At 37.2% G+C, this 27,140-nt stretch overlaps 1 protein-coding gene across 1 annotated transcript in view; it reads left to right on the top strand.

The window, feature by feature from the left end:
• The window catches only part of MEIKIN (meiotic kinetochore factor), a 153,161-nt gene that overhangs the window by 50,239 nt on the left and 75,782 nt on the right, over positions 1 to 27,140 (top strand). The window contains exons 8-11 of the mRNA XM_043465986.1: positions 1,749 to 1,801; positions 10,429 to 10,499; positions 14,271 to 14,351; positions 19,856 to 19,975. Of these exons, the coding sequence (XP_043321921.1) occupies positions 1,749 to 1,801; positions 10,429 to 10,499; positions 14,271 to 14,351; positions 19,856 to 19,975 (325 nt within the window). The remainder of the gene's footprint in view (positions 1 to 1,748; positions 1,802 to 10,428; positions 10,500 to 14,270; positions 14,352 to 19,855; positions 19,976 to 27,140) is intronic.

Below are 27,140 nucleotides of genomic sequence, written 5' to 3'. Positions count from 1 at the left end.
TTTGCACAAATGAGATAATCATGACTCAAAACAGGTTAAGTAATTTTCCCAAGGCCACTCAAGTGTAAGTAGCAGACCTGAGCTTTAAATTGAGATCTATCTGATTTTAAATGCTAGAGAGGGGGTGGAGAAAAGGGAACCCTCTTACCACTGTTGGTGGGAATGCAAACTAGTACAGCCACCATAGAGAACAGTGTGGAGATTCCTTAAAAAACTGGAAATAGAACTGCCATACAACCCAAGCAGTCCCACTGCTGGGCATACACACTGAGGAAACCAGAATTGAAAGAGACATGTGTACCCCAATGTTCATCACAGCACTGTTTACAATAGCTAGGCCATAGAAGCAACCTAGATGTCCATTGGCAGATGAATGGATAAGAAAGCTGTGGTACATATAAAGAATGGAATATTACTCAGACATTAGAAAGAATGCATTTGAATCAGTTCTAATGAGGTGGATGAAACTGGAGCCTATTATACAGAGTGAAATAAGTCAGAAAGAAAAATACCAATACAGTGCATTAACACATATATATGGAACTTAGAAAGATGATAATGATGACCCTATATGCGAGACAGCAAAAGAGACACAGAGATAAAGAACAGACTTTTGGACTCTGTGGGAGAAGGTGAGGGTGGGATGATTTGAAAGGGTAGTTTAACCTAGATGCCCATCAGCAGACGAATGGATAAGGAAGCTATGGTACACATACACCCTGGAATATTACTCAGCCATTAAAAAGAATTCATTTGAATCAGTTCTAATGAGATGGATGAAACTGGAGTCCATTATACAGAGTGAAGTAAGCCAGAAAGATAAAGACCAATACAGTATACTAACGCATATATATGGAATTTAGAAAGATGGTAACGATAACCCTATATGCAAAACAGAAAAAGAGACACAGATGTACAGAACAGACTTTTGGACTCTGTGGGAGAAGGCGAGGGTGGGATGTTTAGAGAGAACAGCATCGAAACATGTATATTATCTAGGGTGAAACAGATCACCAGCCCAGGCTGGATGCATGAGACAAGTGCTCGGGCCTGGTGCAGTGGGAAGGCCCAGAGAGATCGGGTAGAGAGGGAGATGGGAGGGGGGATCGGGATGGGGAATACATGTAAATCCATGGCTGATTCATGTCAATGTATGACAAAAACCAAAATAAATAAATAAATAAAAGTGATAAAGACATTTAAAAAAAAAAAGAAAGAACAGCTTTGAAACATGTATATTACCATATGTGAAATAGATCACCAGTCCAGGTTCGATGCGTGAGACAGGGCGCTCAGGGCCAGTGCACTCTGACGACCCAGAGGGATGGGATGGGGAGGGAAGTGGGAGCGAGTTTCAGGATGGGGGACACGTGTATACCCGTAGCTGATTTGTGTTGATGTATGGTGAATTACATCATTTTAATTATTGTAATTACAACAACTGTAAAGTAATTACAATATTGTAAAGTAATTAGCCTCCAATTAAAATAAATAAATTAATTAAAAAATAAAAAAAAATAAATACTATGCTTTGCTCTGTACATGTTGTCTCACACTGATGGATGCACATAATTGCATTTTCAAAAAACTATTAGTTCATATAGATACATTAACATTTTTCTAACTAGTTGTATTTTTTCTATAGGATAATTGATTGCATAGAAATGTCCTTATTTTAAGTATTATTTAAAGATTCTCAGAAGTTACTGAAAGAGTAAAAGAATTCCATTAATTTGTTCTTATTCTAGCATGACGATGTTAGCAGACCAAAGTATTTCTCCAAAACCAAAGGCAGAAGCAGGTAATTAATAATGAAATTTGAATCAGGTTCATATTCAGAATCAGGTAATTAATAATGTAACTAATCATTTTTATAATCCTCTGTTTCTTTATTTTTGTCACAGTATGGTGTATGTTAAGAAAACTGGTAGCCCAGGAGACTGAGTGCTTTTTAATGTGTGGTTGTATTTAAGAAATGAAGATGTCTGAGGTTAGGTCTTAACTATCCCCACAGTACCTATCATTAATTCATTTAATAAACATCTACTGAGTATATATTCTATACTAGGCATTACTATATATACCAACAGGGAGTGATGTATTTCCCCTGTCCTCATAAATTTCAGTCATAGGAGAAGAAGGTAATCAGTTAACAGATACATTGAAGTTATGTGTGATGATTGAAAAATAAAAGAAACAACAAAATGCCTTGCACTTTTTGGCCCTCTATTATGCAGTTTATTATTAGAATAAACTTAGCAAGACATTTACAACCTTATTAACATCTGCTTCATTTCAGATTTCTATTTTCTTCATTTCCTGCAGTAAGTTTTATAGCATTTGTTTAGGGATAAATTTAAAGAATTGCTTGCTTTGTTCCTGATGCATATAAAAGTCTGTATGAGCTGGGAAAATAAAAGGAATTTTTGGTGTTAATTTTACTTTAAGCAGTTATCTTAATGAGCATTTATAAAATGCTAGGTATTAGGAAGTATGGATATAAAAACGATTAAGGTGGTTTCCATCCTAAGGGAAATGAACCTGGTGATAAAAACTAAACTTGTAAAAGCACACGTCCTTGAAAAGAGTAGTACCTACTACCCTGGAGGATGAGCATTAGAAGAAAGATTTGTTTTACAGATCAAAGATTAAGGAGCTTGTGAACAAGAGAAGAGAGGTATGAAAGGGAAAGTTGGTAAGGGTACCAAAAACAATCATGATTTTATCTACATCTTGCCAAATAAAAAGTTTCTATTTGCAGTGGAAAATATCTATAAAGCCTGGTAGTAAGGCTGAATAGTCATTCTGTAATTATGTATGCTTTTGTATTATTATTATGTGGTTGATTGACTTAAATTTTAAAATTAATCACATTTTGCTCTAGCGGTATTCTCCACATATTCCTTAATTCAACAAATCCGTTTGTTCCAGTTGTTTTTCAGGCTGTAAACTAAATATTTGGAAACCTAGAAATGGCTATATTTCTGACCTCAAGGATCCAATAGTCTAGTACTAGAAACAAACAAGAAATTACTTCTCAGACTTCTGCTCAACCTTCTTTGCAATCTTATCTACTGCTATTAGTTGTTAAATGTGGGAGTTCTTAAAGGCTGGTTCCTAGATTTTAATCTTCTTTCAGTCTACCCACTGATATGTATAAGTGTCCTATAAAAGGCAGGACATCCAAATTTTCCATTCGTGACTCTCTTCTCTGGATGCAGCTGCCTGTGGACATCTCCCTGTGGATGATGTAGAGATACCTATCTCATCATTCATTAATTTCCCTCATTCAGCAAATGTTTATTAAGCACTCATGGTGTAACACAAACTGTTTTAGTTGCTGGGGAGCATGACAGATTCCTTGCCCTAACATGGTATATGTTATAGTGGAGAAAGAAAGATAATAAACAGATAAACAAGTACATATAACAATGTCAGAAATAAGAGTAATGTGGGACAAAAAGGAAGGTAAAAACACAGAGTGTGGCTAGGGATGCTGTTTTGGCCAAGTTAATCAGGGTAGGCCTTTCTGAGGACGTGACATTTGCGCAGAGCTTGAATGAAGTGAGAGAGTGGACTATGTGAGAAATCTGAGGGCAGAGCATGCCAGGCAAAGGGAATAATAAGAGAAAAGGCCATGAGATGGGAATGTGTTCAGCATGTTTGAAGAAAAGTGGTTAGTGTGACTGGAGCAAAATAAGGAAGTAAAAATGAGTAGTTGAGGACATCCCTGGTGGCTCAGTGGATAAGCATCTACCTGCCAATACAGGGGACATGGGTTCAGTCCCTGGCCTGAGAAGATTCCACATGCCACAGAGCAACTAAGCCCATGTGCTACAACTACTGAGCCCAGGCTCTGGAACCTGCAAGCCACAACTAGTGGGCTGCTGTGTACTGAAACCAGAGCCTGTGCTCCTCAACAAGAGAAGCCACTGCAACGAAAAGCCCACTCATGACAAGAAGAGTGGTCCCTGCTTGCTGCAAGTAAGGAAAGCCCATGCGCAGCAACAAAGACACAGAGCAGCCAAAAATAAAAATAATTAATTTAAAAATACTTTAAAAAAATTTCTGATGAAGTGTTAATTAAAAAAAAAATTAATGGTTGAATTGTGGTCACAGAGCAAGTAGTATAATGTAGTCTTATAAGCCATCACAAGGAGGAGGAATATTTTTCTAAATGTTCTGATAAGTACATTTAGAGTAGAGGAAGGACATAATAAGGTACATATTTTAGAATTATTACTGTTGCTACTATGCAGAGAATAGACTAAGGGGGCAAGAGTGGAAGCAAGAAAACATTGTCAGATAAACTATTGGAATGGTCAAATAATAGTATTTGAGACTTAAGTGGTAGCAGTGGTCTGATTTAAAATATATTTTAAAAGCAGATGGGCCAGGATTTTCTGATTAGGCTCCTTAATGGGTAAGACAGAAAAGTCAAGAATGACTCTTAAATTATCGGTTTGAGCAACTAGATGAATATTGGTATCATTTCTTGCAATAGGGACATTGTAGGGCAGAGCAAGTTAGGAGAGTGACTAAGAGACTTTGATTTGCACATATTAACTTTGTTCTGTCAGCTCATCTACGTAATGTTCCACAAAAGAATAAATACACAAATATGCATATACTCAATATATTCAATATATATGAAGCTCAAGATCAGGCAAGACTATTCTGGAAGACAGAAGTCAGAATAATGATAATCTTTAGAAAGGGAGATCAGTTCAGTTCAGTCACTCAGTCGTATCTGACTCTTTGCGACCCCATGGACTGGAGCACACCGGGCCTCCCTGTCCACCACCAACACCCGGAATTTACTCAAACTCATGTCATTGAGTTGGTGATGCCATCCAATCATCTCCTCCTCTGTCATCCCCTTCTCCTCCTGCCTTCAGTCTTTCCCAGCATCAGGGTCTTTTCAAATGAGTCAGCTCTTCACATCAGGTGGACAAAGTTTCGGAGTTTCGGCTTCAACATCAGTCCTTCCAATGAACATTCATGACTGATCTCTTTTAGGATGGACTGGTTGGATCTCCTTTCAGTCCAAGGGACTCTCAAGAGTCTTCTCCAACACAACAGTGCAAAAGCATCAATTCTTTGTCACTTGCTTTCTTTATAGTCCAACTCTCACATCCATACATGATTACTGGAAAAACCATAGCCTTGACTAGACGGACCTTTGTTGGTTGACAAAGTAATGTCTCTGTTTTTTAATATGCTGTCTAGGTTGGTCATAACTTTCCTTCCAAGGAGTAAGCGTCTTTTCATTTCATGGCTGCAGTCACCATCTGCAGTGATTTTGGAGCCCAAAAAAATAAAGTCAACCACTGTTTCCCCATCTATTTCCCATGAAGTGATGGGACCAGATGCCATGATCTTAGTTTTCTGAATGTTGAGCTTTAAGCCAACTTTTTCACTCTCTTCTTTCACTTTCATCAAGAGGCTCTTTTGTTCTTCTTCTCTTTCTGCCATAAGGGTGGTGTCATCTCCATATCTGAGGTTATTGATATTTCTCCTGGCAATCTTGATGCCAGCTTGTGCTTCATCCAGCCCCACATTTCTCATGATGTACTCTGCATATAAGTTAAATAAGCATGGTGACAATATACAGCCTTGACGTACTCCCCTTCCTATTTGGAACCAGTCTGTTGTTCCATGTCCAGTTCTAACTGTTGCTTCCAGACCTGCATACAGATTTCTCAAGAGGTAGGTCAGGTGGTTTGGTATTCCTATCTCTTTCAAAAGTTTCCACAGTTTATAGTGATCCACAGAGTCAAAGGCTTTGGCATAGTCAATAGAGCTGAAATCGATGTTTTCCTGGAACTCTCTTGCTTTTTTGATGATCCAGCAGATGTTGGAAATTTGGTCTCTGGTTCCCCTGCCTTTTCTAAAACCAGCTTGAACATCTGGAAGTTCATGGTTCATGTATTGTTGAAGCCTGGCTTGGAGAATTTTGAGCATTACTTTACTAGTGTGTGAGATGAGTGCAATTGTGCAGTAGTTTGAGCATTCTCTGGCATTGCCTTTCTTAGGGATTGGAATGAAAACTGACCTTTTCCAGTCTTGTGGCCACTGCTGAGTTTTCCAAATTTGCTGGCATATTGAGTGCAGCACTATCACAGTATCATCTTTTAGGATTCGGAATAGCTCAACTGGAATTCCATCACCCAGTAGCTTTCTTCGTAGTGATGCTTCCTAAGGCCCACTTGACTTCACATTCTAGGATGTCTGGCTCTAGGTGAGTGATCACACCATCGTGATTATCTGGGTCGTGAAAATCTTTTTTGTACAGTTCTTCTGTGTATTCTTGCCACCTCTTCTTAATATCTTCTGCTTCTGTTAGGTCCCTACCATTTCTGTCCTTTGAGCCCATCTTTGCATGGAATGCTCCCTTGGTATCTCTAATTTTCCTGAAGAGATCTCTAGTCTTTCCCATTCCATTGTTTTCCTCTGTTTCTTTGCATTGATCACTGAGGAAGGCTTTCTTATCTCTCCGTGCTATTCTTTGGAACTCTGCATTCAAATGGGTATATCTTTCCTTTTCTCCTTTGCTTTTCAGTTCTCTTCTTTACACAGCTATTTGTAAGGCCTCCTCAGACAGCCATTTTGCTTTTTTGCATTTCTTTTCTTGGGGAGATACTAACTGGGAAAGAAAATGTGAAGAATGGAAAGAAACTTCTGCGTGTTGGAAATATTTTATGTCTTGATCTAGGGGATAACTATGTGAATGAATCCATGTAAATACAAGAGTTGTTCCCACTATTGTATATATGGATTACCTTAGTAAAATATTAAAACATCAAGGGAAAAAAAAAAAAACACCAAGAGGCTTATTAACCTTCAGTTGGGGGTGTCATGAAGACAATTTGTGACACAAGAGCCCAGAGTTCAGGGCAGAGACTGTGGCTGTAGATAAACATTTAGAGTCAGATATAGAGGTTTTGAAGCCATAAGAGTAGATGTGTCATTTATGAAGAGAAAATTTAAAAATAGACATGTAAGAAGAATGTGAATGGAACACTTCAACAGTTAGAAGCAGCTATAACAGAAGTTTCCAAGAGGTTAAACAGAAATTGTCGATGGATTGTCACAACCAAGGCTTAGCCCAGTCTTCCTTGTCCAGTGTCCTCCAACTCAGCAAATGTAGCTTGACGAACTGAAACATGGGACCATCCTCAAAACCTTCTGCTTTGTCATTCCTGTCTCTAAATTGTTACCAAGTCCTGGTACTAAATTTATCTTTTATAGAACTATCAAACCTGCAGCTTCTCTCTACATTGGAAGATGAAGAAGAGAGGGATAATTAGCCTCAAAGGTTGCCAAATTTAGCAAACAAAAATACACAATGCCCGAAACTTCAATTCAGATAAGCAGCAAATAATTTTTAATAGAATTGTATCATAAACATTGCATAGACAGCACTATTACATGGAAAATATTTACAGTAAAAAAAATTGGTCATTCATCTGAAATTTAAATGGGCATCCTGTATTTAATCTAGCAACATATTAGCCTCTGCAGTGAGGCTATAATATGTAATACAAGGATTAGAAAAACAAGAGTTTGTATGCCAGTTTGAAGAGCTTAAGTTTTAACTTGAGGGTAATAAAAAACCTTTGAAGGGTTTTAAGCAGATGTTAGATTTGTATTAATATTTTGGGTATACAGTGTGGACAGTGGACTTTAGAGGGAGATGAAGCTACATGAAGCCTATGAAGTTACATAGTAAGCTATGTAACTGTTAAGTGTGGGGTACAGATAAAGTTAACATTATTCTCAATGGTGAAAACCTGAAAGCATTCCCCCTAACATCAGGAACAAGACAAGCGTGTCCACTTTCACCACTGTTAATCAACATAGTTCTGGAAGTCCAAGCTACAGAAATCAGAGAAGAAAAAGAAATAAGAGGAATCCAGATCAGAAAAGAAGAAGTAAACCTCTCACTGTTTGCAGATGACAGCATAGTGTACATAGAAAACCCTAAAGATATACTATCAGAAAATTACTAGAGCTAATCAGTGAACTCAGCAAAGTCACAGGATACAAAATCAATACACAGAAATCACTTGCATTTCTATATACTAACAATGAAAAATCAGAAAGCAAAATTAAGGAATCAATCCTATTCACCACTGCAACAAAAAGAATAAAATATCTAGGAATAAACTTGCCTAAGGAGGCAAAAGAACTGTACACAGAAAATTGTAAGCCACTGATGAAAGAAATCAAAGATGACATAAACAGATGTAGAGATATTCCATGTTCCTGAGTAGGAAGAATCAATATTGTGAATATGACTATACTACCAAATGCAAAATACAGATTCAATGAGATCCCTATCAAATTACCAATGGCATTTCCCACAGAACTAGAACAAAAAATTTCACAATTCATATGGAAGCACAAAAGACCGCGAATAGCCAAAGGAGTCTTGAGAAAGAATGGAGCTGGAGGAATCAGCCTTCCTGACTTCAGATTATACTACAACGCTACCGTCATCAAGATAGCATGGCACTGGCACAAAGACAGAAATACAGACCAGTGGAACAAGACAGAAAACCCAGAAATAAACCCATGCACCTATGGGTACCTTTTTTTTTGACAAAGGAGGCAAGAATATACAATGGGGCAAAGACAATGTGATAAAGACCTCTTCAACAAATGGTGCTGGGAAAACTGGACAACTACATGTAAAAGAATGAAATTAGAACACTTCCTAACACCATACACAAAGGTAAACTGGAAATGTATTAAAGACCTAAATATAACACCAGAAACCATAAAACTCTTAGAGGAAAGCATAGGCAGAACACTCGATGACATAAATCAAAGCAAGATCCTCTATGACCCACCTCCTAGAGTAATGGAAACAAAAACAAAAGTAAACAAGTGGGACCTGATTAAACTTAAAAGCTGTTGCACAGCAAAGGAAACTACAAGCAAGGTGAAAAGACAAGCCTCAGAATGGGAGAAAATAATAGCAAATGAAACAACTGACAAAGGATTAATTTCCAAACTATACAAGCAGCTCATACAAGTCAATGCCAGAAAAACAAACAACCCAGTCAAAAAGTGGGAAAAAGACCTAAACAGACATTTCTCCAAAGAAGACCTACAGATGGCTAATAAACACATGAAAAGATGCTCAATATCACTCATTATTAGAGAAATGCAAATCAAAACTACAAGGAGATACCACCTCACACTGGTCAGAATGGCATCATCAAAAAGTCTACAAACAATAAATGCTGGAGAGGGTGTGGAGAAAAGGGAATGCTCTTGCACTGTTGGTGGGAATGTAAATTGATAGAGCCACTATGGATGATGGCAGGGAGATTCCTTAAAAAACTAGGAATAAAACCACCATATGACCCAGCGATCCTACTCCTAGGCATATACCCTGAAGAAACCAAAATTGAAAAAGACGCATGTAATCCCATTGTTCATTGCAGCACTATTTACAACAGCTAGAACATGGAAGTAACCTCGATGTAACCATGGAGGAAGTAACCATCAACAGATGAATGGATAAAGAAGTTGTGGTACATTTACACAATGGAATATTACTCAGCCATAAAAAGGAATGCATTTGAGTCTGTTCTAATGAGGTGGATGAACCTAGAGCCAATTATACAAAGTGAAGTAAGTCAGAAAGAGAAAGATAAATATCATATTCTAACCCATATATACAGAATCTAGAAAAATGGTACTGAATAATTTATTTACAGGGCAGCAGTGGACAGACAGACATAGAGAATAGACTTATGGACATGGGGAGAGGGGAGGAGAGGGTGAGATGTATGGACAGAGTAACATGGAAACTTACATTCCCATATGTAAAATAGATAGCCAACGGGAATTTACTGTATGTCTCAGGAAACTCAAACAGGGAATTCTGTATCAACCTAGAGGGGTAGGATGGGTAGGAGATGGGAGGGAGGTTCAAAAGGGAGGGGATATATGTATACCTATGGCTGATTCATGCTGAGGTTTGACAGAAAACAACAAAATTCTGTAAAGTAATTATCCTTCAATTAAAAAATAAATTTTTTAAAAATAAAGAGGCTTGAGTATGTTTTAAATGCTAGTAAAAAAGTTATAGTAGAAAGAGAATGGAAATGGAAGGATAATTAAGAATTCAATTTCCATTCAACTTTTTCTACTAATTGAAAGATAAATCTTTTATATACAGTTTATTTATTCCTATGAAACCTGGAGATTTTGAGATAAAGATATTTTTAAGAATTCTTTCTCCTGTCAGGTTGTTCAAGTTAGGTTGTTCAACATATACTAAGTTTTTCTTCTAAAACTATTACAAAATCAATCATTAAAATCCATTTTTTTTTCAAATTTGAGTTCTCTTTTCTGTACGTTAGATGTAACAACAGGTTAAATAATTAACACTATAGTATATTTTTGTTATAGATAATGCATCTTGTGGAGTTTTACTTGCTGAGAAAAATTACCCTTCGACCCCTGGGGAAAAGAAAGAAAAAGTAAGTATTGAAGCAGAATAACCTTATAAACCATAAGTTTCGTTAATATAGAAAATACTTTTTTCTTTTAGACATTACTTTATTACGAATTATTTTTCAGCTATTTAAGCCAATAATTGAAAACATTTTTGGAGTTTATTAGATTACATTATTGTTACATGTATATATACTCTATATAAATTTAATGAAAGAGGATTAAAATGTACAATTTTTCCATTTTCTTTTTGGATAATTGGACATCTGTTAGTAATTTAAAGTGACAATAATGCATTTGCTCTGTAGTCAAAACAGTGTTCTATGCTAAGGAATTATAAATCAGTACATTAGGCCTGAAATCCAGTGGTCTTTGGGAAGGAATTCGGACTTGACTTTGTATATAAAAATAGCTATTATTTGAGTGGCTACTCAATGTAAGCATTATTCCAAGCAGTTTTTTTTAATTATATGTTTTTGTAGCATTCCTGTTAGGTAAGTCTTTCATTTATTTTTTAGCTATTTGATAGCTGAGAAAAGTGAGGTTAAGTGTTACCCAATATGCTTGAGAAATTTATGGCAAGTCTTCCTTGATCTGAAGCCTATACTTTTTTCACTCTACCATACTGTCATTGTATAACTGGGGAGCAGATTGAGAGAGGGCACGAACGTTAGCAAGAAGATTCATAAATACAAAGTTACAAAGATTTTTGGTGGGAGATTGTGGTAGCTTTAACTAGGATGTTTTGTAGGAGATATGGAAAAATATGCATGGATTCAAGATATTTTGCCTGTAGAGTTCATGGATTGAATATAGAGGCAGAAAGAGTGAGTAGTGTCAAGAAAGACTTCTAGGTTTGTGTCTTAAGCAGCTTTGATGGATAAAGGTGCTATATAATGTGATAGGAAAAGTAGGAGGTCTGAAGGCACATGAAGATGAAAATGTTGGAAGCACCACTGGCTGCAAGTTTGCAGGTCAGAAAAATAAAAGAGGAGTGTACAATATTATAGATATTTTAGATCGTATAGTATTGGATGAAATCACTTGGGAAAGAGTATCTAGAGAGTAAGGAAGAGAAAGGGATCCAGGATCAATTCTTGGAAAATTCTACAGTCAGATGGAAAAGAAACAGTGGACAGAGAGGAGGGGAAAATAAACAGCATATTGTATCATAGAAGATACGGGAGGAGGACTTTTCCTCCTAAAAGGGAGAGGGGCCAGTTTTGCCGAGTGCTTCTTGCAGGTCATGTTATAAAGAATTTTGGAAGATTGGAGGACTTCCAGTTTCTGATCTAACATGAAAGGAATTTAGAAATCATTGCTCTGTCCTAGTAAGTAGAAACCTGTACAAACTGAAAAATGAGCAACACTTTATAGATCTGTCAAAGAAGTAAGGTCACATGGTAAACTGCTACACCAGATCATGGAAAGACAGACAGGTGGATACAGAGAATATTGACCTTCCAGAGCGGAAACACATGAACAGAAACCTCTCTGAGAACCAGTGCTGGGGTGGGAAAACCAAAAATGTCATTGATGAATTTCTGAAGGCTCATTGTAGACAACTCAAGAGGAACCCATTCATCAGAGGAACCTCCACACTTCTGTGAGTTTTACCTGCAGAAACTCTACCACATCCTCATAATGAATATCAGTGAAGAATACCCTCATAGTTCTGGTAGTGGGAAGGGAAAAGAAACCATTTTGAAATATCTCAGAATATTCTGTTCTTCTTAACAAAGCCTGCTCTCAGCAGGCTTTAAGATCCTAACTTGCTGGGATTTTAGCAGAGCCTAGCCTATCTGGGGAAGGGAAATACCTGATTCCAGCCAGCTCTGCCCTTCCAAGCGGAGAAAGAAAATTACTCTATTCTAGCTCCCTCTAGCCTTCCATATCGGGGAATGGAAGTACCCAACTACTACAGGATGGTCCTTTCTAGCCATCCTGTCTCAATTTGAGGGGAGGCGAACTAAGAAGAACTGGTGATGTTCACAGTCCAGGGGCATAGGCTCAATAAAATACTGACTTAATCATAGAATTGTAGAAGGCTTCCCCTCTCCCTGCACAATTTATCAGTGAATTATTAAAGACTATTCACCACAGTTGTTATTATCCAGTACAATATGTCCACCTTTTAGCAAAAATTACAAGCCATACTAAAGGCCAGAAATTACTGTTTAAAGAGACTGAATAAGCATTTGAACCAGAGTCAGATATTACAGTAGTGTTAGAATTATCAGACCAGAAATATGAAATAACTATAATTAATATGCTAAGGCAGTTACAGGAAAAAGTAGACAACATGCAACATAAGCAGAGAGATGGAAATTCTACGAAATAATCAGAAAAGGAATGCTTGAGATCAAAAATACTATAGCAGGAATGAAGAATGCTTTACTTATTTTTGAGAAAAAGTTTTTAAGTTTAAACTTTGAAGTTGAGAGAATTATAGATAGAAATACGTATCCCATTTTAATTATAACACACATCCATATAACAATAAAAGTAGGACATCTGAGAAGTGATACAAAAAAATATTTTTTTAGCACTGTGAAATGTGTCTTAGGATTCTGAATTTGTTTCAGCCTGAAAAAGATCCTGAACCTAGAGATACAAATTTTCAAACAACCTTAAGCTGTCGTCATCTAAAAATCAAGGTTTCATCATCTCACCAGAGGTCTGTTGTAGAAAGCAGTGCAGGTGAATCAGTTGCTAAAGTTCTCCTGCCTCAGCCTCTCAAACCTGCATTGGTAAGCACTGGCCTTTTATTAGCTGATTCTTGAAAAGACTGTAAAATGAAAATGTACTTCTTAGAAAGATTTAGATGTACATAATTTCTTGGCAAAGCTAGGAAAGATTGCTGAGAATCTATATACTTACAGCTATATACAGGCAGGTGTGTTTTAAATGGACTGACAGTTGACAATTTGTTTGCTTGAGACCACTGGGAAAGATTATTCGGCAGAATTAAGAGTTCAAGTGGCACATTGGAGGGGGTAACACTGGAGAAAGGAAAGCAGGGAGGAAGGCAGATTGGGGTGAAATAGCCTCAGTCTTCAATGCAGAGCTGACAAAAGCTCTCCCAGTGGGGAGGTCTCAGCATAGATTGTCCATTACAGGAATCTTACATTGGGCTGCTATGTTCAGGTGTTGACTGAGGCTTGCCGAAGAAAGTAATGGCCTCAACCTAATAGCTGAAGCAGGTTCTAAAGATGTTGCAGCTGGGAGCTATCAGATAACTGTGCTCCTTCATTGGAGCAGCATGTTTCATATGTAACATTTGCATGACAATTCCTGTTGTTCAGATGAACATATTGAAAGATTATATAGCTAATAAATTAGAGAGCTAACAGACTTAGTGTACTAAGTAAAAATACCTATAAACTTTTTGATAAAAGTTTCCTAATAAATATTCCAAATTGTGTCTTGAACAACTAGTTTAAGAGATTTCTAAGCCAGAAGAATGAAAGGAAGAAAAGATGAAAGAAAAAAAGAAACCTAACTCAACTTCCCTATGATGTTCAAATTTTATGAGTTTGGGTTCCAGGCTTCTCAGCATATACTTACACCTATTCAAAGAGGTTTATTATTTGTACCATTTGGAGTTTTTTTGGAAGTTGTTTAACCTAGCTCAAGTCAAACAGTTCTTTAGTTACCTGTCTAGTGATTTTAAATTGAATTAGTAGATTAAAATATTATTACTGTGACACATTATGATCTAGTATAAAATTTTGTGTTTACTGTATTAATTTATTTCTTTCTGCTGTTCAATTCTCTGTTTCACAAAATATTGATAGAACATTCATTCCAGTACTTCTGATAAGAAAAGCAAAGGCCTGTTAACAAGTACTCCGTCTTTGCAAACACCTGGTTTAGTGGTAAGTGTTATTATTAGCATTTAGCACTTGTAATATCTATTTTCTGGCTCTCTGTTCTCCCTATTTTTCTATTTCTTCTAGACTAGGAGAATATCGCACATATTCAGTAATGTCTGTATTTTCTGTTGCATAAATGTATTTTCACTGGAAGTACTCTATATACTACTATACATGAAAGAAATATTTTTCTTCTTTTAAAAATTTTTTACTGTGGCAAAAATACATAACATAAAATTTACCCTTGTAATCATTTTTAAATATACAGTTCAAGTACATTCACATTGCTGTAACCATCATCCATACTCAGAAATTTTTCATCTTGCAAAACTGAAATTTCATACCCATTGAATAGTAAATTCCCCATTCCTTCCTCCTCCAGTCCCTTGTAACCACCATTCTACTTTTTGTGTCTTTAAATTTGACTGTTCTAGGCATTTCATATAAATGAACCATATGGTATTTGTCTTTTTTGTGACTGACTTATTTCACTCAGCATAATGTCTTCGCAGTTCATCCATGTTGAAGAATATGTCAGAACTTACATCCTTATTTAAGACTGAATAATATCCCATTGTATGAATGTACCACATTTTGTTTATCCATTCTTCTGTTGTTGGACATTTGGTTGCTTCCATCTTTTGGCTATTGTAAATAATGTTGCTATGGACATGGGTATACAAATATCTCTTTGTGACCCTGTTTTGAATTCATTTGGTATATTACTTGAAGTGGAATTGCTGGTCCTTTGGTAACTCTTACTGTAGCTTTTTGAGGAACCACCATACTATTTTCCATGTCAGCTGCACTATTTTACATTCCCACCAACAATTTACAAGGGTTCCAATTTCTCTACATCTTTGTCAACACTTATTATTTTCTGTGTGTGTGTGTGTGTTTTAATGGCGGGTGTAAGATGGTATCTCCTTGTGGTTTCGATTTGTATTTCTCTTGAACTGTGGTGTTGGAGAAGACTCTTGAGTCCCTTGGACTGCAAGGAGATCCAATCAGTCCATCCTAAAGGAGATCAGTCCAGGGTGTTCATTGGAAGGACTGATACTGAAGCTGAAACTCCAATACTTTGGCCACCTCATGCGAAGAGTTGACTCATTGGAAAAGACCCTGATGCTGGGAGGGATTGGGGGCAGGAGGAGATGGGGACGACAGAGGATGAGATGGTTGGATGGCATCACCAACTCGATGGGCATGAGTTTGAGTAAACTCCGGGAGTTGGTGATAGACAGGGAGGCCTGGCGTGCTGCGATTCATGGGGTCGCAAAGAGTCGGACACGACTGAGCGACTGAGCTGACTGACTGACTGAATGGCTAATGATGCTGAGCATCTTTTCATGTGCTTATTGGTCATTTTATATCTTCTTTTGAGAAATCTCAGTTCAAGTCCTTTGTTCATTTTTAAAATCAGGTTGTTAATTTTTTTGTTGTTGAGTTGTGAGAGTTCTTTATATATTCTATATATGAACCCCTTATCAGATATATGGTTTACAAATATTTTCTCCCATTCTGTGGGTTAGCTTTTCATTCTGTTGATAGTACCCTTTGATGCACAAAACTTTTACATTTTTTAAAATTTAATTTTTAAATTAATATATTTAATTTAATTGGAGGCTAATTACTTTACAATATTGTGGTGGTTTTTGCCATACATTGACATGTAGTCCAGTTTATCTTTTGTTCTTGTTTTTGTTGTCTGTGCTTTTGTGACATATCGAAGAAGTCATTATTAAATGCAATGTCATGAAGTTTTCTCCCTGTATTTTCGTCTAAGAATCTATAATTTGCCTCTTACCCAACCAGAGTTCTTCTGAGGTTCAACTGAAGAGCAGGTATACAGCTTGCAAGTAGGGTAAGATCAGGTGTGCCTCTTCAGTGCAAGCAGTCCTCACAGAAGTTCATATAGTAGCTTGCATAGCAGTCTGGAGAGAGGCAGATTCAAGGAGATAAGATTCAGTATCTTTTATAATAACACGTAGATGTAGCTTCCAGGGTCCCCACAAGGGGCATGCCTAATTACAAGAGTCAGGGAAGCCCAAAATGTGTGTTTTCTAGCATTTTTAAAATTTACATTGCATGTATAGTTCCTCACTATTAGATATCATTTTTACCCTAAGCAGTGTCACCTAGTAATATAGTTGACATTCTTACCTTTATCAGATTCTTAGTGAAACAGAGCTGGAGAGTTAACCAAACATCACTTTTGCAAGATGGGAAAAAGGTATTCTGTGAACACCCTGCTCACAGTCTTTCCAGTATTCTAAAGATTAATATTTTTCCCAGAAAATGGCTGTTTTTTTAATTCATTTTTGTTTTATCTTTTGGGTTAAAAAATACATATATATATATATGAGAAATGTGTTTAAAAATGATTTCCCCCTACAAAACTAATTAATTGACTATTTTGTAAATACCAACATCTTTTTAAAATTGAGCTATAATTCACATTTTTAAAAATTCACCTTGCTGAAGTATGAATTCAGTGACTTTTAGTATACTCATAAGCTTGTGCAACCACTACTACAATCTAATTAAAGAACATTTTTCATCACCCCCTTAGCAGTCACTTATCATTCCTTCCATCTCATCCTCCAGCTTCTGGAAGTTACTAATCTACTTTCTGTCTCTTTAAAGTTTGCTTATTGTGGCCATTCCATATAAATTGTATCATACAGTATGTGGCTTTTTGTGTCTAACTGCTTTCACATACCATAATATTTTTAAGATTCATCCATGTTACAGCATTTATCAGTATTTTGTTTATTTATGGCTGAATAATATATTAAGGATATATCACATTTTATTTACTAATTCATCCATTTATGGGTATTTGAATGAATAGCAGTGCTATGAGTGTTCATGGACAAGTCTTTGTGTGGATATATGTTCTCAGTTTTCTTGGGTGTATACCTAGAAGTAGAAGTCGAATTAATGGGTTACATGGTAACTGTACATTTAACATGTTTTTGTGGTGGACTTTTAGAAACAGCTTTATTGAAGTACAGTTCACCTATTTAGAATATAAAATGTTTTTTAGTATATACACGAATATATACCATCATCACCCCAGTCAATTTAGAACATTTTTATCACCTCACAAAGAAACCCCATTCCTTTTAACCATTGCCATTATCACTTTATTCCTCCATTCCACTATCTGGTCCCAAGCAACCGCTAATCCACTTTTTATCTCAATAGATTTCCTAGCCATTTATTCATATTTATGTGAATAAAATCATATGTAGGCTTTTGTGACTAACTTCTTTTAGTTTAGCATATTTTCAAGGTTAGTATATACCAGTACTTCTTTCCTTTTTGTGGTCTAATAATAGTAATGTATTCATGGCCATTTGAGTTGTTTCTGCCTTTGAGTTATTATTAATAATGAGGAGTTATAAACATTCAGATACAACTTTTGTGTGGATGTGTGTTTTCATTTCTCTTGAGCATATAGCTAGAAGTAAAATCACAGAGTTATATGGTGACTCTGTGGTTAATAATTAGAGGATTGATAGGCTGTTTTCCAAAGTGGTTGAACAATTTTACATTCCCAGCAGCAGTATGAGTGTCTTGATTGTCTATATTCTTACCAACACTTACTATCATCCATCTTTTGGCATGTGAAGTAGTATCTCATTGTGATTTTGCAATAGAGCTTATTGGCCTTATGTATATCTTCTTTGGAGGAATGTCTACTCAGATCCTCTGGCATTTAAAAGTTAGGCTCTTCGTCTTTTTATTGTTGAGTTGTAAGTGTTATTTATATGTTCCAGATACTAGACCCTTACCAGATAAATAATTTTCAAATGTTTTCTCCCATTTTGTAGGTAAATATTTAGTGTCTTTAATAAATAAAAATACTTTTGAGAGCACTTAATGGCTTGACATTTTAAGGTCTACATTTTTTTTTCTTTTTTTTTATTAAATGAGTCTATTTGCCCTTTGGTTCATTCCATAGCTTGCTGCCACCAAATGAGTCATTTAGATTCCCCTCAATTCCAAGCTGTCATTCCTTGGCTGGCTTCCCTGAAAGGAGGCCAGTTGACTCAAGGGCTTCTAGGGATTTTCGTTTTCTAGGGTCTCACTTTCAGGTGACCTTCTTAACACTGTTTCAAGATACACATTGATAGGTCTGAAGTTTCTCTGTCTCCCTACGAGGAAGAGGAGCTGGGCAAGGGCAGATGCCCCCAATCCCCACCCAGTGCAGTTGATAATTCATTCTGGGCACACATACATGTGGTATAGCCTAGGTTTAGGCTGGGTTACTCTAGTCAGATCTGGAGCGTCAACATGACAGAGCTGCTTGAAATCCAAAACTAGGGAGAATGGATCATGACTTTGGCTTTAAATATTTTGATTTTGATGTAGAAATATGTGGTAACTTGAGCAACCTGATAATGATAGGGGTATGGTGCTCTGGAACAAGGTAGAGATTTAAAAATCTCTAGTGTACAGTTGGTAGGCAAAAAGAAGCAAAGGCAGAACACTGGGGAAGTCTAACAGTTAAGGGAAGATCAGGGCATCAGTTCATGAGGTGTAGTTGCTAGGTAGGTGAATTTCATTTAGTGGGCAATTCAGTTCAGTTCAGTTCAGTCGCTCAGTCATGTCTGACTCTTTATGACCCCGTGAACCACAGCACGCCAGGCCTCCCTGTCCATCACCAACTCCCAAACTCATGTCCGTTGAGTTGGTGATGCCATCCAACCATCTCATCCTCCATTGTCCCCTTCTCCTCCTGCCTTCAATCTTTCCCAACATCAGGGTCTTTTCAAGTGAGTCAGCTCTTCACAAGAGGTGGCCAAAATACTGGAGTTTCAGCTTTAACATCAGTCCTTCCAATGAACACCCAGGACCAGTTTCCCTTAGGATGGCCAAGGGACTCTCAAGAGTCTTCTCCAACACCACAGTTCAAAAGCATCAATTCTTCAGCACTCAGCTTTCTTAGTCCAACTCTCACATTCATTCATGACCACTGGAAAAACCATAGCCTTGACTAGACGGACCTTTGTTGACAAAGTAATGTCTCTGCTTTTTAAAATGCTGTCTAAGTTGGTCTTAACTTTCCTTCCAAGGAGTAAGCATCTTTTAATTTCATGGCTGCAATCACCATCTGCAGTGATTTTGGAGCCCCCAAAAATAAAGTCTGTTACTGTTTCCACTGTTTCCCCATCTATTTGCTATGAAATGATGGGGCCACTTAATATGTATAAATTAAATGATACTTTAGCAAATGAAAATTCTTATTTAAAAATAATTTTAAAGCTAAAGAGCCTTGTATTATTCTTTATAGATTCATTTGTTCCCAGTTAAACATGCATCTTTAGAAGAGGCATTTCTAAATATCAGCAATTATATTAATTCAGATAAAATTATTCATATGTCAAGCTCACAAGAAAATCATTCAATTGAGAGAGTAGTTCAACTTTTCTTTGGTTACTTAAAAATGATTGTTTTGCAGTATTGTACTTCTACAAGAGTTATGTATTCTTTTATAGATTGATTTGTCCTCAGTGCAAAAAACATCTTTTGAAGAACTATTTCCAAATGTCAGCAATTATGTTAATTCAAATGAAATTGTTCCTGTGTCAACTTTGCAAGACAGTTCTTCAAATGAGGTATAGTTTCAAATTTTCCTTCACTTACTAAAAGAAATAATTACTTTTATATTGGATACTTTGTATATGAGATACTTCAAGAGATCTGTAACTCAGTTAAGGCTAACATCATCTACATGTGGAGTCAGCTATCAGATATAATTCCAAATAAAGGATATTAGGCTGTAACTTTGCATCATCAAGACCTAGGAATAAAAAAAAGCCCAGAGGAAATAGTGTTATCCTACTTGGATCCAAAACTCAGTATGTCTGTACATAGAAATTGTCGACATCAACTTAGTTGTGTTAGCAAGAATATATGGAAGTACTAATAGAACTCATAACTCTTAAGAGCCATGGCAGGGGGGGTGGGGGGGTGGGAGGATGGGAGTAAAGAGAGAGGATGACTGGAAAAAGAGAGGAGAACAGAAGAGAGAGAGGGAGAAGGAGACAGAGAAAAGGGAGAGAGGGCAGACAAGAGAGACAGAAAGAATAAGACAAGAAAAGGGTAGAGAGATAAAGAAATAAAAATGCAGAACTTAGGAATGGGTAGTAGTTTATTGTATAGACCCTGGTGTGACCCTAAGGTGAAGATGGGGATGCAGATGGTGAGGGAAAAGCTAGAGATGAGATTGTAGAGATAAGTAGAGGCCAACATCAAAGAAGGTCTTATAATCCTTGTTAAGGAATTTGGATTTTTTTCTGGAGGGGGTGCTGGTAAGGGCTTGTAAACAGGATATATGAATGTTCTAGTATAAAGTTTATTTTGGCTCCCAGGGTGGAGAAAGGCTGAGACTAGAGGCCACTTGAGGGATAATCTTCCAGAGAAAGGAAGAGGAAGAAAGAATATAGGATAAGAGGCTTAAGGATATTGAAAAGGGTTTAAAATAGGAGTTTAGGGGAATGGAAGAACTGCTGCTAAGTCACTTCAGTCGTGTCCGACCCTATGCGACCCCATAGACAGCAGCCCACCAGGCTACCCCATCCCTGGGGTTCTCAAGGCAAGAACACTGGAGTGGGTTGCCATTTCCTTCTCCAATGTGTGAAGGTGAAAAGTGAAAGTGAAGTCGTTCAGTCGTGTCCAACTCGTAGCAACCTGATGGACTACAGCCTACCAGGCTCCTCCATCCATGGACTTTTCCAGGCAAGAGTACTGGAGTGGGGTGCCATGGAAGAACTAGGGAAACCCAAAATTATAGCCCATTGCTGAGAGCCTTGTTGAGACTGGGAACTGTTACTTAAAAAAAAAAAAATTCTTTGTTGAGCCATGATATAATTGACATACAATGAGCTACACATATTTAAAGTGTGCAATTTAAACTTATTACATATATGAGCACTCTTGAAACCATCAGCACAATCAAGATAGTGAAAATATTCATCACCAAAAGTTGACATTGGTATGGTGGTGGTTTAGTCACTAAGTCATGTCTGACTCTTGTGACCCATGGGCTGTAGCCCACCAGATTCCTCTGTTCATGGGATTTCCCAGGCAAGAATACTGGAGTGGGCTGCCATTTCCTTCTGTAGGGGATCTTCCCAACCCAGGGATCGAATCTGGGTCCCCTGTATTGTAGGTGGTCTCCTATATTGCAGGCGGTTTCTTTACCAACTGAGCCACGAGGAAAACCTGGTATTGATATACACAATTGTATTTACAAAGCAGAAATAAAGACACAGACATAGAGAACAAGCCTGTGGATACCAAGGGGAAAAGAGGGGAATGGGGTGAATTGGAAATTTAGGATTGACATAGATATACTAGTGATACTATGTATAAAATAGATAACTAATGAGAACCTTCTGTATAGCCCAGGGAACTCTCAATGCTGTATGGTGATCTAAATGGGAAGAAAATCCAAAAAAGGGAATCTATCTATTTATATATATATAGCTGATTCACTTTGCTGTACAGTAGACACTAACACAATATTATAAAGTGACTATAATAAAAGTAAAAATAAAAGTTTTCCTGTATATAACCATCTTTGAGACCACCACCACAATCAAGATAGTGAAAGTATTCATCACCAGAAGTTTCCTCCTATAATATTACAATTTCTTTCTTCATGCCCCCCAAGCAACTACTTATCTAGTTACTGTCATAACAGATTGGATTTTGGAGTCCTTCAAGAAAGAGAGAGATTTTGTTTTTTTAGTCTGACTTCTTTCACACAGCATAGCTGTTTTGAGATTCAGCCATATTGTCGAGTGTATCAATCAGTTTCAGTTCAGTCGCTCAGTCGTGTCTGACTCTTTGTGACCCCATGGACTGCAGCAGGCCAGGCCTCCCCGTCCATCACCAGCTCCTGGTGTTTACTCAAACTCATGTTCGTCGAGTCAGTGACGCCATCCAACCATCTCATCCCCTGTCGTCCCCTTCTCCTCCCACCTTCAATCTTTCCCAGCATCGGGGTCTTTTCCAATGAATCAGGTGGCCAAAGGATTGGAGTTTCAGCTTCAGCATCCGTCCTTCCAATGGATATTCAGCATTAATTTCCTTTTGGATGGACTGGTTGGATCTCCTTGCTGTACAAGGGACTCTCAAGAGTCTTCTCCAACACCACAGTTCAAAAGCATCAATTCTTTGGCACTCAGCTTTCTTTATAGTCCAACTCTCACATCCACACATGACTATGGGAAAAACCATAGCCTTGACTAGATGGAACTTTGTTGGCAAAGTAATGTCTCTGCTTTTTAATATACTGTCTAGGTTGGTCATAACTTTTTTTCCAAGGAGCAAGTGTCTTTTAATTTCATGGCTGCAGTCACCATCTGCAGTGATTGTGGACCCCAAATAATAAAGTTTGTCACTGTTTCCACTGTTTCCCCATCTATTTGCCATGAAGTGATGGGACCAGAGACCATGATCTTAGTTTGCTGAATGTTGAGTTTTAAGCCAACTTTTTTCACTCTTCTCTCACTTTCATCAAGAGGCTCTTTAGTTCTTCTTCGCTTTCTGCCATAAGGGTGGTGTCATCTGCATATCTGAGGTCATTGATGTTTCTCCTGGCAATCTTGACTCCAGCTTGTGCTTCATCCAGCCCAGCATTTCTCATGATGTACTCTGCATATGAGTTAAATTAGCAAGGTGACAATATACAGCCTTGACGTACTCCTTTCCCATTTTGGAACCAGTCTGTTGTTCCACGTCCAGTTCTAATGGTTGCTTCTTGACCTGCATAGATTTCTCAGGAAGCAGGTCAGGTGGTCTGGTATTCCCATCGCTTAAAGAATTTTCCACAGTTTGTTGTGTTTGAGTGTATCAATAGTTTGTTCCTTTTTATTGCTGAGTAATATTTAATTGCATGGTATACCATAATTTATTTACCCATTCATCTCTTTATAGACATTTAGATTATTTAGCTGCTGGGAACATTTCAGTGAAGTATTTGTATTAACAAAGAATCTCTCCATAATCAAACTTTAGTGAGGCTATCCTGAGCTCTCTTCTCAACTAGGCCTTGACCTTGGGCTTCCATGTCCATCCTTGAATATGATTTTAGCAAGAATTCTGCTCACCAGTTTACAGAAAGTCCTCCACCCCTTATATCTGATCATTCTGGCTGCCTTTAGCATGCTGGCATATTAAGTCTAAGTCAGTTCCTGGACCCAGTTTCAATGAGTGTATGATGGGGAGGGTTTTCCCACGCTTAACAACAAGCAACCTCCAGGCACCAGCTGGGTATCCTAGAAAGTGAAAGTGAAAGTCGCTCAGTTGTGTCCTACTCTTTGTGGCCCCTTGGGCTATACAGTCCATGGAATTCTCCAGGCCAGAATACTGGAGTGGGTAGCCTTTCCCTTCTCCAGGGATTGAACCCAAGTCTCCTGCATTGCAGGTGGATGAAATTCAACATAATTCTGGCACTATCTACCCAGAGACAGCAACAGATTCCACAGGTAAAGGGCTCTGTTCTACAGGAACATCTTATACTTCAGACACCAATTGCAAGCCCAGGTTGTTACCTGTGTTCCTGACAGGCTGGCTACAAATTAGAAGTTCCCAGGACCTATCTCCTGAGACTTCAGACTCCAGTAACATGTCCTTTACTTCTAACTTAATGGCTGTAAATCAGAAGTTCTCACAACTCTCTCCTTGGGTTTGATTAATTTTCTTTAGTGGCTCATAGAACTCAGAAAAACATTTTACTCACTAAATTACTGGCTCATTATAAAAGGATATGATTCAGGAACAGCCAGATAGATGAGGTGCATAGAGCAAAGTATGGTTGAAGGGTGCAGAGCTTCCATGCTTTCTCTTGGAGTGCCATTCTCCCCAATCTCACCAACCAAGGTGCTCTTTGAACCCTGTCCTTTTGGAATTTTGTGGAAACTTCATTGCATAGGCATGATTGATTAAATCAATGGTCACTGGTGATTCATTCAACCTCTAGCTACTCTCTCCTTCCTTATGAGAAGATGCTATGGTATGCACCTGAAAATCCCAATCCTCTAATTACCTGGTTGGTTTCCCTCACAACCAACCCCTATCTCCTAACTATAGTTCAAAGGTCACTTTATTAATGTAACAAAAGACACCTCATTTCTCTTATCACCTAGGGAATTTCAGCTCTATGCCAGAAATGGGGGCAAAGACCAAATATATATTTCCTATCATAAATCATAGTATCTTAGATCAGTTTAGCAAGAATCTCCTTACCCTTGTTGTCTCTCCTCTTAGCAGTTTTCCCATCCTCTGATGCTTTCACTGTCCATTGGCTTTAAATCCCCAGCTATCTTTGCTGTATTTGGAGTTGGACACAACCTCTCTCTGCTATTGCAACACCACTGTTGCAGGTTTTGAATAAAATCTTCCTTATTGTTTTAACAAGTGTTATAATACACATTCTTTTACAATACGGGTGTATATTTTCTTTCCTCTTGGCTAAATACCTAAAAATGGAAATTGCCAAGCTGTTTTCCAAGTAGTTATACCATCTTACATTTCTACTAGCAGTGTTTGAAATTTGTTTCTTTACATGTGACACTTAGTATGGCCAGTCTTTTAATTTGAACCATTCTAATAGATATGAAGTGATATTGTAATGTGATTTTAATTTGTATTTCCCTAAGGACTAATGATGTTAATCACTTTTTCATGTACCTATTTTGGAGAAGGAAATGGCAGCCCACTCCAGTATTCTTGCCTGGAGGATCCCGTGGACAGAGGAGCCCGGTGGGCTGCTGTCTATGGAGTCACACAGAGTCGGACACGACTGAAGTGACTTAGCAGCAGCAGCAGCATGTACTTATTTGACATCTGCATATCCTTTTTGGTGATAGATATCTGTTCCAATATTTTGTCTATTTAAAAAATCAGTTGATTTTCTTATTGTAGAATTTTGAGAGTTCTTTGCATATTCTGGATGCAAATCCTTTATCAGGTATATGCTTTGAAGAATATTCTTCCAATGGACACCTTGTCTTTTCACACTATTTCTACTGTCTTCTTAAAAATAAAATGAAAAACAAACCTTAATGTAGTATATTTTACATATAATAAAATTTACCCATTTAGAGTTTTACAGTTAAATGATTTTTTGTAAATTTAGAGAGTTTAAGCATCACCATATGTCAGTGTTAGAACATTTTTTACCCACAATAAGATCCCTTATGCCCATTTATACTTAAGCCCTGTTCTCAGCCCCAGGCAAATATGATTACTTTATGTCTCTTGAGTTTCCTTTTCTGGGCATTTCATATAAGTGGAATCACATAATATGTAATTGCTTGTGAAACAGTTTGAAGAGCATAAATTTTTAACTTTGATGAAGTCCAACTTGTCAGTTTGTTATTGGGATATGCCTTTGTTGTCATATCTGAGAAATCTTTGCCTAACCCAGGGTCACAAAGGTCTTCTGTGGTTTCTTCTAGAAGTTTCATAGTTTAAAGTTTTACATTTTTGCCTATGAGTTAATTTTATTAAATGATGTAAGATACGGATTCAAGTTCCTCTTTTTACATATTGACATTCAATTATTCTAGCACCATTTGTGAAACTGCTATCCTTTCTTCACTATATTGCCTTTGCACCTTTGCTGAAAAAAAAGTTTCCACATATATGTATGGGTTTTTGTCTGGATTCTCTATATCGTTTCATTCATCTACTTGTCTATCTTTATACCAGTACCATGCGGTATTGAATAATGTGGCACTATAGTAATCCTTGATATCAGATAGTATTAGCTCTCTGACTTTGTTATTCTTTTTCAGTTGGTTTGGCTTTTAGGTCCTTTGCACTTGTGTATGAATTTTAGGATTAGCTTATCAATTTTTACAAAAAAAAACAAGAAATTCCAATGGGATTTTTATTTGGATTGCATTGAATCTATAGGTTAATTTGAGGATAATTGACATCATAACAAGATTGACTTTCCCATCTTAAGAAAAAAGTGCATCTGTCCATTTTATTTAGGTCTTCTTTAATACCTTAAAATTTTTACTGTACAAGGTCATTATTCCCACCTGATATCATTATTTCTCACCTAATTTTAATATTTCATATTTTTGATGCTATTAATTTCTATTTCTCACTCTTCATTGCTAGCATATAGAAATATACCTTTTTAAAAAATGATTCCTTTTTTATTTTTTTAACTTTTTATTTTGTATTGGGGTGTAGCCGATTAATAATATTGTGATAGCTTCAAGTGAACAGTGAAGGGACTCAGCCATACATATACATGTATCCATTCTCTCCCCAAACTCCCCTCCCATCCAACTGATTCCTTTTTTAAAAAATTATTTAAAAAAATTATGTATTTATTTTTGTTTGCACTGGGTCTTTGTTGCTGTCCAGGTTTTTTCTAGTTGCAATGAGTGGTGTCTACTCTTTGTTGAAGTGCACATGCTTCTCATCACAGAGACTTCTCTTCTTACAGACACAGGTCCTAGGGATGCGGGCTTCAGTAGCTACAGCATGTGGGCTCAGTAGTTGTGGCTTGCAGGCTCTAGAGCATGGTCTCAAAAATAGTGGCACATGGGCTTAGTTGCTCTGACACATGTGGAATCTTCCTGGACCAGGGATCGAACCCCTGTCCCTTGCATGGGCAGGCAAATTCTTGTCCACTGCAACACCAAGAAGAAGTCCAACAAATATACTTTTTTGTTTGTTAATCCTTATATTAGTCTTCTTGGACTACCATAACAAAATAGAATAGACTAGGGGGATTAAACAACAGAATTT

Source organism: Cervus canadensis, chromosome 4 (genome assembly GCF_019320065.1).
Source record: "Cervus canadensis isolate Bull #8, Minnesota chromosome 4, ASM1932006v1, whole genome shotgun sequence".
In the NCBI taxonomy this organism is placed as follows: domain Eukaryota; kingdom Metazoa; phylum Chordata; class Mammalia; order Artiodactyla; family Cervidae; genus Cervus; species Cervus canadensis.
Note: the sequence above shows the minus strand (reverse complement) of the source record. Positions and strands in the feature narration are given on the sequence as shown.